Source organism: Scophthalmus maximus, chromosome 16 (assembly GCF_022379125.1).
Source record: "Scophthalmus maximus strain ysfricsl-2021 chromosome 16, ASM2237912v1, whole genome shotgun sequence".
NCBI lineage: Eukaryota > Metazoa > Chordata > Actinopteri > Pleuronectiformes > Scophthalmidae > Scophthalmus > Scophthalmus maximus.
Genome location: NC_061530.1, coordinates 3,101,580 through 3,114,740, shown reverse-complemented (window position 1 = coordinate 3,114,740; position 13,161 = coordinate 3,101,580). Strand labels below are relative to the sequence as shown.

The window sequence follows — 13,161 nt, the reverse complement described above, 5'->3', positions numbered from 1 at the left end:
AAAATGAAAGCAGAAATGTTGCATATTTATTGAAAGGAAAAAGTGAAATATCACATTGACATAAGTATTCAGACACTTGAAATTTAGCTCTGATTTCTCTTGATCGTCTTAGCGGCGTGTCTACACCTTGGTTGGAGTGGAAAATTGGACATGATTTGGAAAGGCACACAGCTTACAGTGCATACTTGAACAAAAACCATAACATGAGGTGAAAGATCCGTCTGCAGAGTTCCCAGACAGGATTCCTTTATGGCACGGGTCTGGGGAAGCTCAGTGACCTCCCTAATTCTTTAATGGATGGAAGACTCTTCCCAGAGCTGGCTGCCCAGGCCACACTGTGCAATCGGGACAGGAACCCAATGGTCACTGTGGCTGAACTTCAGAGACCCTTTGGAGATTGGACATGTATCACTGAAGCAATCAACCTATCTGATGGACAGATGTAAAAAGCAACTGAATGAATCACTGACTTTAAGAAATAAAATCCGCTGGTCTGGTGAAACCAAGATTAAACTCCTTAGCCTTAATTTTAAGCATCATGTCGGAGTTTAAAGAGATTTTGTTGTCCTGCTGCCCCCCCCCCCCCCCCCCATACAAACATTATCTCTGATACTTGGCCAGAATGACCATCTAGTTCCTGTTACCAAGGACCTTCTCCTACTGCCAGCTCAGTTTGGCCAGGTGGTCAGCTCTATACAAGTGTCCACATAGTTCTGGACTTCTTTCTTCCTTCAAAAATTGAAGAGGCCACAGTGGCTCTTAGTGCCTTTAATACAGCAGAATTTTTGATGGCCTTTTCCAGATCAATCGGACACAATGCCGTCTCAACTCTGGAAGCAGCTCTTGACCTTGCTTGATGGTTTTAGATTTGATATACATTGTTGGCTGTGAGACCTTATAACCTCATATATGCCAATGGTAGTATTTTTGCACTCTTGAGGTTCTACTGTCTCGATTTGAACAGTTTCAAAGCCACCATAAAGTTGTGACAATAAAATGGACAAGTTATTCATTTATTTAGCACTCAAATATAAATGAATATGGCTGTGCACATAATTATATAGGTGTAGAGTGGCTAAAAATAGGGATAAAAATCAGTAACTATTTCTAAAATGAGAATTTCAATGGGCCATTTCATTCTGACAAGACATGGCATAGCTGTTCATCACAGTCAGGAGTATCGAACAAGTTTCGGTAAGTGTTTGAGAGGATTCATGAAGAATGCATTATCAATACCCTGAAAATGTTGCAGTTTGCAACATTGGTGCAAGATCTCTGAAGCTCTGATATTGACAGGAAGAGCTGTGTTAAGGCGCATCCTTAGAGGTCACTGAAAACAATATGAAACATTACTTACTTGTACTTGTTATATCAGAATAAGTACCTAACAGATTCAAATAATACAAATAACAAAAATTAGAAACTTCTGTACACGGTGAATGGACATTTGGTATGTCAGATCATGCCCTTGCACCCATACGTTTTATGTAAAGAACACAGGGCTTGTTGGACAGTGAACCAGAGCCCAGGGCTGAAGACTGAAAATCTTTCCAACAAAACGTCAGCATCCAAGATACCAAGACCAGGCTCTGTAGGCTCACCGCTTAAACATGCAGAGAAGTAGTTTATTTTTATAAAATACAAATGGCTATAGACCCATCAGTGGTTGGAATTGTCAAAAACAAGAAAATGTATGTGTGTGAAGGAATGAAAAATGCAAATACTAATAAAATGGATCACAGGCTGCAGTTTCAGCTTGATACACGTTGCTGCAAGATAAAGGAGAAAAGCTCTTTTATGGTCGGGTATGAACTTGCAATTAGAATGCTTCCACAGAAGGAGCCGTTGTTTCATTGATCCAAGAAAAGATGGCTGGGTTACCATGTTTCCCTGGACAAACCACTACCCTTATGGAATCTGGTGGTAGTGGTGGGGGGAGTCTGAGAAATGTTTCCTGAAAAGGTGGACTAGAAGCGTTCTGGGGTCCAATTTGCTTTATTGTTTGGAAAGGTCAGACCAACGGAAATGGAAAAGAAGATGAGACAGAGATGGTGTACAAGATTCTGAAGGAGGCAACTGTACGGAGAGCAGTCATTTAGGGCAGTTTCTGCCAAGTCTGACACTGGCTTCCACTGGTAGCTGCAGTAGTTTGTAAGGAGTGGTAGTAATATTGGTTTGTCGGATTGCTTCTGAGTGAGCAGGGCGTGGTCTGCCGAGTTGTGTGGGGCTCATCGAGGACCTAGAAGATGGAGACTAGCGGGCAGTGCACCGGACACCATCTGGAGGAAACAGGACAAGAAGCAGAAGGGTCAACCCAAACAACAAGGTCTACAAAATGAATAAATACATACAATAATACATGCAGGCAAACTTGAGCACGCACTGTAGAGGTTGAGAGTGATAATGAAATGCTGTGAAATTATTTTTCACTTGCATATCATTTCTCTTCACAATATAATTTTGTGCTTGCAAAATATAACTAACCGTCTGGAATTTCTCCGCGGTTAACCGTAAAACCGGTAATAGTTTCATCCCTATCCTGGGCAATGTTGAAATTCAGATTCAAGAACTCACCCTCAAGCAGATGGAGCCCAGTGGAAACCAAAGCAGAACCTGCTACTCCCTAAGTTACATGTTGACAAGTTCCTTGAGTGGAGTTTTTAAAAAATCAACAAGGTTACTTTGTCTTGGTAGCTGTGGGTATTACCAGGTTTTGTTCCAGCAACAAACTTACAGTAAATGCAATTACCAATATTACACCGATATGTACCTCAGTAGCACAGCAAGTGATCTTTCCTAAAAAGACATGGAACATGAATGGATTTGACTGATTTTTAACTGTTTTTTAACCAATTTTTACCTCTAAAATATCCTCACTCTCTGACCTAGCTGACATGCTTTTAGCCACAACCACTTCCTCACTTCATTTCATGCAGGTAATTATTGCGAAAGACCAGAGAGGCAGAAATCAGAGGGTGAAGGAGCAATGTGTACAGTAGATGTAGGGAGGTAAATTCCATTGGGTGCTGTGGCTGTAGGCCTGCCATCGGACCTCTTCAGATATCAAACCAACACTGCCAATAACAAGCCACAGGCTAATGCCTAGTGTCAATCTTCTTCGCTTATCTTCTGCCAAGCCCTCTCCTCCTTCGTCGTGGATACAAATAGTGACTTGTGTCAGATAGCTCGAGGTGCCCACACACAGCGACAATACTCTAGTTTTATCCTCCATTTCTGATACAACGCCAGGGTGTCTGACAACAGTGACATAGGGGGGATCTCATTGGCTCTCGTGACAACTCGTCGGACATAATTGGCTTGATTTCAAACATTGCGCGTCTTTGCATTGACTTTGTGTGTAATCTACTCAAGCAAATAATTTGCATCACATTTGGTGTGAACCCACCATTAGTCTTTTAAAATGCAGCAATGAAACTATTAAAAAGCCAAGTAGAGGTACTATCTGATGACTTTAATGGTTTTGTCTCTCATTCACAAACTGGATGCCCAGCTCACTGCTGACCGACTGATATATACTTTGGTGTTCACCCGATTCCAGCCAAAAACACTTTTGGACCAACGTGAACATTTGTTTGCTGTTGATCTAATGTCAGGATCACCAATGGTTCTCTATGTAGAGAGTGTATCAGATGAAATAACAGACGTTTGGCTGTAAGTGAAACATGCTGGACCCATGACTGAATAGGAGACTCTATGCATGCATCCCTGGTGCTTTAGTGACAGAACTCACCCAGTGTTGCTGCTGTCACACAAGGACATGGCGAGCATCTACTTGGTAGCGTGATGCTCGTAGGGAATGCTATTCTGAGGTTTGGGAAGGGAAGAGAGAAGGCCCGATATGTCAATTGAGAACCCACATGTTGCACCAACCACGCACCCAGAGAAACGTGGCCGAATAGCAGCACTTCACATCTCCCTGACAATATGCATGAGGTTTAAGTGTTGTACCGACTTAAGATAAATATTTTCTTCTTACTGCTCTGAATCTGGGTCCTGTGTGAAGTGTGAAGAGCATCACTTTCTAGTAATCAGAGACTAATGTATAATGAAGTAGCAAGCAGACTTGGGGGACTTCCATGAAGAAAATCTTTTATGAACTTATAAACTATTTTTCCCTCTACTGGTTACGTTTAAGCCTCCTATATATTTCAGGGGACAACTTCTACTGCAATCCAAAAACTCTTTGAGTGGTTGATAAGAAAAGCCCCGGCTGTGATGGAATTATCTTCAGTAATTGCAGGGGTTCTTCTTCCTACATGTACTAACTGATTTGGTGGCACAAAAAAGATGAATGCAGATGTGTCTCTGACTTGTCTTGTACCTGCGAGGTGGACATGCGGGAGTCGTCCTGCCGTCCTGTTAGGTCTGAGGATGACACGTTGACAGGTGCGCCACGGTGCAGTCGCATGCTGACCTTTCGTTCACGCTCAATACAAGACACCTGTCGAGGGGACGTGTTTGCTGGAGACCAGAGTCCAAAAACAAAGACAACTGTCAGCATGATCTAATTTTGCGCATCTCCCTTCTTGGCACAGTCTTGCGCTGGGCTGTAACTGTGTGAAGACAGAATTCATGAATACGTTTCTATTTACATCAGATTCCACCCACATGGATACTGTGTTTGATAGTGTCCAGTGTCAAGACTTTGTGTAATGACACCAAAACATGTTCACATCTTTCATGTTTTTGATAAAAATGTGTTTTATTTCTAGAAACCAAATAAGTTGGGGGGAGGACAGACAGAGGGAGAGAGAAAAGCCAGGAGGGGTTGAGGAAAATAATGTGCATTTACTCATTTAAATAAAAGGAAGAAAATCAACATTTGGCAGTCAATGTTAATATTGTGGAGGTGGACACAAATAAATCATTGTACGGCTGCAGAAAAGTGTAAAAATAAAAATAAAAATAATTATTCCGTGGCATTCACACACGCTAAAAGAATGTAGCCTAATGAATCCCAGACCTCTGGATGTGGTACAAGTGATTGCAAATATGTCCTCAACGCATATTGGGTGCGTTCACACCTGTACTACCAGCTGTCCACTTGTGATCAGATCAATCTGGACACATGTTAATGAAGCAAGAGAGGGAGCGAGAGCATGACAGCAGGGCAAAGAGCGCTGCACACAGCTCCATAATCTTTCATTTTTTCATCAGAAATTCAGACTCAGACTGACCCTTTGCTGCACGTCATTCCCCATTTACTCCCCTTCACGATAGGCTGAGAAATAAAACACTTCATACAGATGAATGCTGAAGGGGTTGAGGGCGGCCAGAGGGAAGTCACCTGTGTGTGAGGTTGGTGTTAGCGGGGTAGGCGGAGCTCCGTCCTCAATTCCTCTGGGTCTTCCTGATACAGCTGGAATTCCTCTGGCCCCTGGGTTCCTGCCATGCCTCAGTCTGTCTTCACGGTCCCGGCGCTCTCTCTCCGCTTCCTCTGCTGCACGGTTGGCTCCCTTTATGCAGCAAGAGCAACAAAAAACATTGATTAACATAGATTAATGCGGTGTTTAAATTTGCATTCTTGCATAAGCGCACTATTGAGTGCAAAAGTGCATTCAAACTAAGAAGCATGGTAACATGCAGGGACAATGACCAGTCATCTCACTCAAAAGGATCAACTTCTCCCCCTCAACAGTCACTACCTAGGTTATGTAGCGGAAAGGATGAGCATCATATTTCAAACTTGTGAAAATAGCAGAAAATCTTTACTGATGTAAAGACATCTGAACAAACTGACGTGACAACGGTCAGTGGAAACTAAATCATCAAGCCATTGAGGGCACCGAAAACCAAAGTATATTTTCTTTAATCACAGGCTGATCCAACTTGTATGAATTTTATCAAGGCACTCATAATGAGACTCAGTAGTGTGTATGGCCTAGGGATAGGCGTGAGTGATCGATTCCTTGAGTAGTCCTCGTTTCAATTGAACTCGGCACTCAAGGTTTTTTTTGTGCGCGCAGCACTCCTTGCCTCTGCGCTTGAGCTGAGACACAAACACCTTAGATTTTTGGAACAAGCACTTTGTCTCGCCAGGCAAGGCCCAGACGACATGGAGGGCAGGGACGGTTCTACGCGGCATAGGTGCGCAGCATTGAGCAAGAGCGAGACCAGTGTGCACCGTGCTTCCCCGTTGACCGAGGTAGAACCGGGGAGTGGCACAAGGACGTGCAAGACCTGGTGGGGGGAGAGACCCGGGGGGATAAGTGACACTTATTTCAGCGAGCCATGCATTCGTCCTCAGCAAAACACCACTGCAGTGGTGGAAGTCCAACAGGCACCGGTCTTTATATACCAGTCTTTTCCTGAGCAAGAATTTTATTTATTTTAGGTTTTCAGAAAAACAGTGTTTCCAAATTTTATTTGCTGTGTTAAGCCCACGTTTTTTTTTTCTTTGTTGTATTTTTACCGTAACAGGCCTACAGCATTTGTTTCGACATTAAGTCAAGTAAGGTGTGAACTGCGAACAAAGTTTTTGTAAGGAAAACATGTTCTGAAGTTGTGAAAAATAAATCCTTGAAGGGTAACTGTGACTGGTTTGATTGAGAATAAGCATAACGTGTTGGGTAGACTGTACTGCTGTGCATCGTTATTCTGGAGAAAGCTGTGTTGTGTTGTAGAAATAGATTTAGAAAAACGAGTACTCGATTGGTCCTCGATGAATTGTTGCGATCCCTTGATCTTGGAATTTACTACTCGTGCCCATCCCTAGTATGGCCCCCGCATGGCTGTATGCATTCCCGACATTGTCTGGGCTCCTCAGTGGCAGACCTGCCAATTCTGGTCTTCTTTCGCAAATGACAAAGGAGCTGCACGGAGCTGGGCTGTGAGTACAGTACCCACTGGAGGACTTGGGGCCCTCATGCGGCCCTGGTGGAATCTGTTTCTGACAGTTTGGTCAGAAACATGCACGCCATTAGCCTGCAGAAGCTCAGCTCTGGTCAGTGCTCCTCCTGTGTCTCCTCGCACAAAGGAGAAGATACCGGTCCTGTTGCTGGTTGATGCCCTTCTACGGCCCTGTCCAGCTCTCCTGTGTAATGGCCGGAGGAGTTGGACTACAAACTGTGCAACCTGATTGGGCTGGGCAAAACGATTTGCTTTTTAGGGGTTGTCTTGCTTTTGCCTCTCCATTGTACCTGCTGTCACTTTCCCATGCACCAAAGTCTGTAAAAATTGATTCACAATCACTTGTTATTCTTATATGGACAGATCGATATCCCTGAAGTTTGACTGACTTGGTGTTATGCTGTGACGAGTAAGTGTTCCCTTTTTATGCTCCCCATAAAAACTTGCTGCTAGTGGCATCCCGAGAGAAGTCAGGGGGGACACAGAGATAAGTATGATTAATTTAGTTGTCAACACGGAGATCTGTGAAAAATGTAATCTTAATTCATCAATTAATGTTGTATTTTTTGGTTGAACCACCTAAAAATATCTTAAGACAAGTCTGAAATTACTAGCTATATATTATGGTGTAAAGGATGTTTACTCAACAGACTGTCTCCCTTGCTTATGTACTGTTTCAATGGTGTTTTTTTTTTAATTGATTTTGCTTTTTGAAACTGTAGCTGTTATTTCAGCCCAATATAGTTCAGACGTTATGATTAATACTCACAAACTTAAGCATGTTCCAGTCAAAGACGTAATCATAAGAGAAGCCCTGTCTGTGAAACAGGTTCCTGAAGAGCTGCCGTAAGTACGAGTAGTCCGGTTTGTCATCGAAGCGCAGGGAGCGACAGAAGTTCAGGTAGGTTGCGAACTCGGCTATGACAAAAAAGAGAGTACATTTCTCAGTGGATGGGATCGACTGTTCTAGATTACAATTGGCCAATGTGGAGTTGCGAAAGCCTGAAGGAGTTGAACCTCACAGGGATATCCCTTGCAAAGCACCTCAATGGGGGTGGACATTTTCTTCTCACTGATCCGTTCATACTTTTGCCTCTTGGTAGCAGCCTTGAGGCCTTGCCAAGGCAGGGAGCCCAAATTAAAATACATAAGAACATAGCCCAAGGACTCCAGGTCATCTCGCCTTGACTGCTCTGTAGAGACAGAGACAAAAGCAAAGAAGAAGGATGAAGAGGGGAGGAAAACTGACCATGATTTAGAAAACAAAATCACTGTCTAAAGAATGCAGTAATGTGTTTGTGTCACTAATGTACCAATGCCAAGATGTGTGTTGATTGAAGCGTAGCGCGCGGTGCCAGTCAGATTCTTGTTCTCTCGGTAGGGGATATGTTGATGTGTGCGAGCGTCACGATATTTTTTAGCCAGGCCAAAGTCAATGATGTAGACCAGGTTGCCCTTTTTGCCAAGTCCCATCAGGAAGTTGTCAGGCTTGACATCTCTGTGGATGAAGTTCTTGGAGTGAATGTACTCAATGCGACTGATCTGTTGTGGAGGAAAAACAAAAGACAAAAAAAAACAATTAGTTCAGTTCACCATATTAACATGAGGGCATTGGCCAAGGCACATCTTATCATCAACATTATCAGCACTGGACAAGAGCAGATTCATGAGTTCACGGACTAAATCCGATGACTTTGATGCCAATTATTGCAAATCATTGGCCTATTGAAATTTAACTTTCTGTTCTTTAAAGTGCATACTTCTCTTTATGTTCAATTCTAAACTCTAAAAATGTAAATTATTATTTTTATGAACAGCAGCTTCATATGAACACTGAAGCCCGTCCAGCTCTTGTTTTCAGATGGATTAGTGGTGGAATGTGTGACATAATATGAAAGGAGAATGTGGGATGCATGCGGTAGCCAGAGAGTAAGTAATGTGCGTCTGAAGTGAGTGAGCGGTCTGACCATTTGATCAGCAAGCAGCAGGACTGTCTTGAGGCTGAACTTGCGAGAGCAAAAGTTGAAGAGGTCCTCCAAGCTGGGCCCCAGCAACTCCATCACCATCACATTGTAGTCACCTTCTGCTCCACACCACTTTATTGTTGGAATCCCCACTGCAGACACATGGGGATAAATTCAACTGCGATGGTAAGAACACAAAAAGGGAAGTCTAGAGAACACCACTTCAAATATGTTTTACTCAGTGAAGATTAAGACAAAAGCAAAAAAAAAGACAAGCAAGTGAAGCTGGCTGCATTTAATATGTTCAAGTAACTTCAGAGACAGTGCTATCTTTGTAGAATCCAACCGACACTGGATGCCAAATTTATTAGAGCCCCTCAGCACTTCCTGGGAAGCAAGGACACATGAGGCATGAGGCAGGTACCCCCTCACCAGTGGTACCTGCAGACAGTGAATCACAGCAACAGCAGAGGAACAGATGCTGAATAATGTCTGTTCTTTTTGTGACATATTATTGAGTCCATAGGGAAACTTTTTTTCCCACTGTTTAACCCTCAGCTGTGGCTACACCCGATATTTACCCTCAAACGACGTGGATTTGTAGAGGAAGTGAACCAAACAGAACCTTTCACACTGGATGAAAGACCCGTTAGCATCTGGCTATTGTCTTCAGTGGGAAAGGCTACAATCAAGATTCATTCCAGGGTAAAATTACTCTGCAGCAGTGAAGGAAACATGACTACCGTGTAGACATGCTAATTTCTGCCCCATTTCCAGCGTGACCATTCAGTGCCCCAGTATCAACAACAGCTATCATAGAGGCAGTGAAGGTTTCTGCAACTCTTTGGCATGTCAGCCACAAATTCCACTTGTCCAAGTTCAAGCAGTGATAAAATATTGTTCAGTCGGCATGGAGTAGACTGGGAAAAAAAAGAAACTGTGTCATGACATGGTTTGCCTCCCTGCATCTTTCTATTGTTTATTAACCACGTTTTGTGATGCGTTTGTGACAAAAAACGTGACTCATCAGGAACAAACTACGTGAAACTCTCTACTTGCAATTGGAAATTAGTTAATTGACTACTTCTAACAGGTTTAGAAACCTGCATATAAGCAGTATTTTTGGTGTGAAAAGTGCTAGAGAAGAAAACAGCATGAAAGCTGATATGGTGGAGACATGGAAAAAGACAATGCGACTAAGTATGAAAGGAAGGATGGGGGTTGGGGAACAGATGTCCAATGTGAAATGAAGATTACGGTATATAAGGTAATATGTCACCTCCTCCTTGCATCATCTTGTAGATCTTGCTCTCGATGTGGAGTTGGGGGTGTTTGGTCTTTACACATTCCAACTTAATTGCAACCTCCTCACCAACTGAAATATCTGTGCCTGGAAAAGGATAAACGGTAATACACAGGGTGAGTATTAAATAAAATTCCAAAAAACGTCCAACTTCAATCAATCAATCAAACTCTATTTGTACACATTTGCACACATTCATACATGCTTTAATGTTCAGAAAAAGCATCGGTGTTCTCATACTGCCCAATCCTGCAGCTCTTCTTTTCACCCTCTGTCTAAAACACCTGGATCTCTTCTCGCCCCTCCTCCCGATAAACCCCAGTCTGCTCTGATTGACCAGCTGGCCCAGTCTGTTGTGATTCATCAACTGATTTCAAAATGTGTAGGAAATGTCACGCCCCTTCCCCAGAAATGTGGAGATCCTCAGATTGCAGGCGGGGTCACCCCAAAAGAGCCCAACTGTGACATCAGAGTGGGAGAGAAATCTGAACCCGTCACACACACACACACTCTCTCTCACACTCACACACTCACACACACACACACACACACACACACAGTGATTTTTTTTAAATATCACCTTTACATTGTATTGACTGTAGTCTTGAACAGTTGAGATTTCCCTAATTGTTTCTAATGTAAAGTCCCAGATATTAGGAAATCTGCTATTTACCTTGGATAGAGAGATCTGCTACTGATCCAAATGCCAAATTTTCATTTTCCATTACAAATCTGACGACACAGAGTTCCACAAGGTTTCCCATTAATTGCCTATACTGACACACCATTTCTCATCATCAACCAGCAATATGTGTGAATCCTTTTTTTTTTTTTTTAAATGTCACATAAACCATGGCTCACATTCTAACTTAACATGCTGCCAGTCACAGAGAAAAGTTGGCACAGCTAAAAGCCCACAGACAACCCGTCTTGCTGCCAACAATGTCAATCCACTAGAAGGCACAAACACAAGCATGTCCATTTACAGTTAGTGTCTGAGATTTATCAATGTAGATACAGAGGAAAGACTCAGCTTTCATTTAACCACAGGTCTGGCTGTTAACAGTGATCAATGTTTTGCAAACATATTAGAGCTGTGGACCAGTAACTGCTGGCTGCATGTGCTGTGACAAACCCTATAGACTTGTAGGAAAGACCCAGGTTAAGTTCTTTAGGATTTCAAATTTAGGATTTGATAAAGAACTGACATGTCTCATCTCAACGTCTAGACACACTAGCAAAGGTAGGGACATACCAACACCACGTCAAACAACTCACACAGACAAAGGCCGACTGCTGTGTCTGCCCTCGTTGCAAACGTCGGGCTACGTCAGATCAAAAAATAAATCCAACGGCCAACTAGCTCATAAATGTTGCACCTGCGTAAGAGGAAATAACCGTACCAGCAGGGGGCGGTAGTTGGATATGTCACAGCCAATGACGTTCAGTGGACCCAACATCATAAAGGGGGAAAAGCAGAGCAACCTCACCACCATTCTCACAGCACGCCAGAAACAAACTGATTGACAGACAGATGAAGGTGACCTGGCTGCAGATTGATATTTAAACTCAGACATTTGGGGTAAATGTGTATTTTATCATCAACAGGGGAAACAACAGTACAAAGTAACTAGCCATCACCAGGGTTATCTGAATAACGCCAGGTTGATAGGAACTACTTATCCTTCCGCCTGTCATAATCATATGTGACCTATGGCTCTGTAGATACCGTAGTGGCAGTGGCAGGTGCAGAGAGTGTTTCGCTATGGCGACGTTTGTCATAATTCACGAGAGATTGAGACGAATCATTAGTATCTAAAATCTTGAGCCTCATGTCCGTTTATTCTTGAAACTTAAATATTTGCCTATACTCCCGCTTCTTTTTTCCATACTCATCCCATCCTGTATAGGACTAAGACCAAAAGATGGAAGCTTTTGGTCTCTGTGTGACATTGGGCAGTGAATGAGATGTGTGTGACTTTGGGCCTCTCATGGTGTGTGTGTGTGTGTGTGTGTGTCATTAAAGCAGCCTGACTTCATGAATAGAATATTTGTTTTGAACGTTCACACCATCAAACATTGACAGCCAGTACGGAGGGAAAGGGATGGCTTATAACTGTACGCGTATAAAAACAGTACTTTTCATGGGATTTATGAAACAAAAATGTCAATTTAACATCTGTCCTACCTGCAACACGCAAAACACGTTCAATGACACTCGTCAGTTAAGGTATCTTCAACTCACGCCAATTCACTCAATCATTTAAGACAGACTAGCTGTGCTGGGAATGTAACTGATGTTAAAGATATTATGATCTGGATGACGGGAGATGTATCTTACTCACCCAAATAGATGTCCCCGAAAGATCCACTTCCGATCTTCCTGCCCAGTCGGTATCGGTTCCCGACTCTCAGCTCCATTTCTCTTATTGTTCTGTATCCAGTGTTCAGCTTCTAACCTCTCGTTGAAAACACCTCGGCAAACATTTCACCTTCTCCGGGCTGGTTTATAGCACCCCCCCGAGTGCCAGTTATTTCTGTAACAATCCAAATGTCACCATTCCTTCCTCGTCTTTCTGAGGAACGATGAACTACAATAACCATATGATCCGACAGTGTGGAGCGCGTCGTTTAAGTTCTCGGTGTCTGCGCGGTGGTGATGGTCCAAACCATCAGGATGGAGACGGATTTCGCTCCTAAACTCCACCCTCGTCCGCTGTGTGTTGTTTACATCCGCCGTGACTGCTTCGGCTACCTCTTCTTCTTCTTCTTTCAGTTCATTTTGGCGTGTTGCAATACCAACTGTTCGGTGCATACCGCCACCTACTGTGCGGGAGTAAGTAGAACAGGATCGAGTTCAATGAAGAGCCCTGGAGAGAGAGACTCTATTTGGCATGAAGGGCTCTTCTACAGGCTTGTGGTATGGGGCGGGGGACGACGACTTATGATCTGGTTAAATCAGTGTATTTGGAAAAAAGACAAACTGAATTCCTCAGCCAGAGAAGAGGTGTTTTGCAGGGTTGC

The 13,161-nt window shown here is 43.2% G+C and overlaps 1 protein-coding gene across 4 annotated transcripts; it reads right to left on the bottom strand.

Moving 5' to 3' along the window:
- Nucleotides 1–4: 4 nt before the first annotated feature.
- Nucleotides 5–12,900, bottom strand: csnk1db (casein kinase 1, delta b). Of its 4 annotated transcripts, none has more exons than XM_035612761.2 (10): nt 12,483–12,899; nt 10,114–10,224; nt 8,838–8,986; nt 8,184–8,412; nt 7,893–8,063; nt 7,640–7,788; nt 5,309–5,477; nt 4,343–4,482; nt 3,752–3,820; nt 5–2,279 (listed from the first exon to the last, which is right to left on the bottom strand). In XM_035612761.2, exons 1-9 carry the CDS (start codon nt 12,556–12,558, stop codon nt 3,767–3,769), a joined length of 1,248 nt encoding a protein of 415 aa, XP_035468654.1. In that variant the 5' UTR covers nt 12,559–12,899; the 3' UTR covers nt 5–2,279; nt 3,752–3,766. The 4 variants fall into 4 exon arrangements, with proteins under 4 accessions (XP_035468654.1, XP_035468656.1, XP_035468655.1 ...); XM_035612763.2 differs by having other exon boundaries at nt 3,752–3,825; nt 12,483–12,898; XM_035612762.2 differs by lacking the exon at nt 3,752–3,820 and having other exon boundaries at nt 12,483–12,898.
- Between the last annotated feature and the right edge of the window lie 261 nt (nt 12,901–13,161).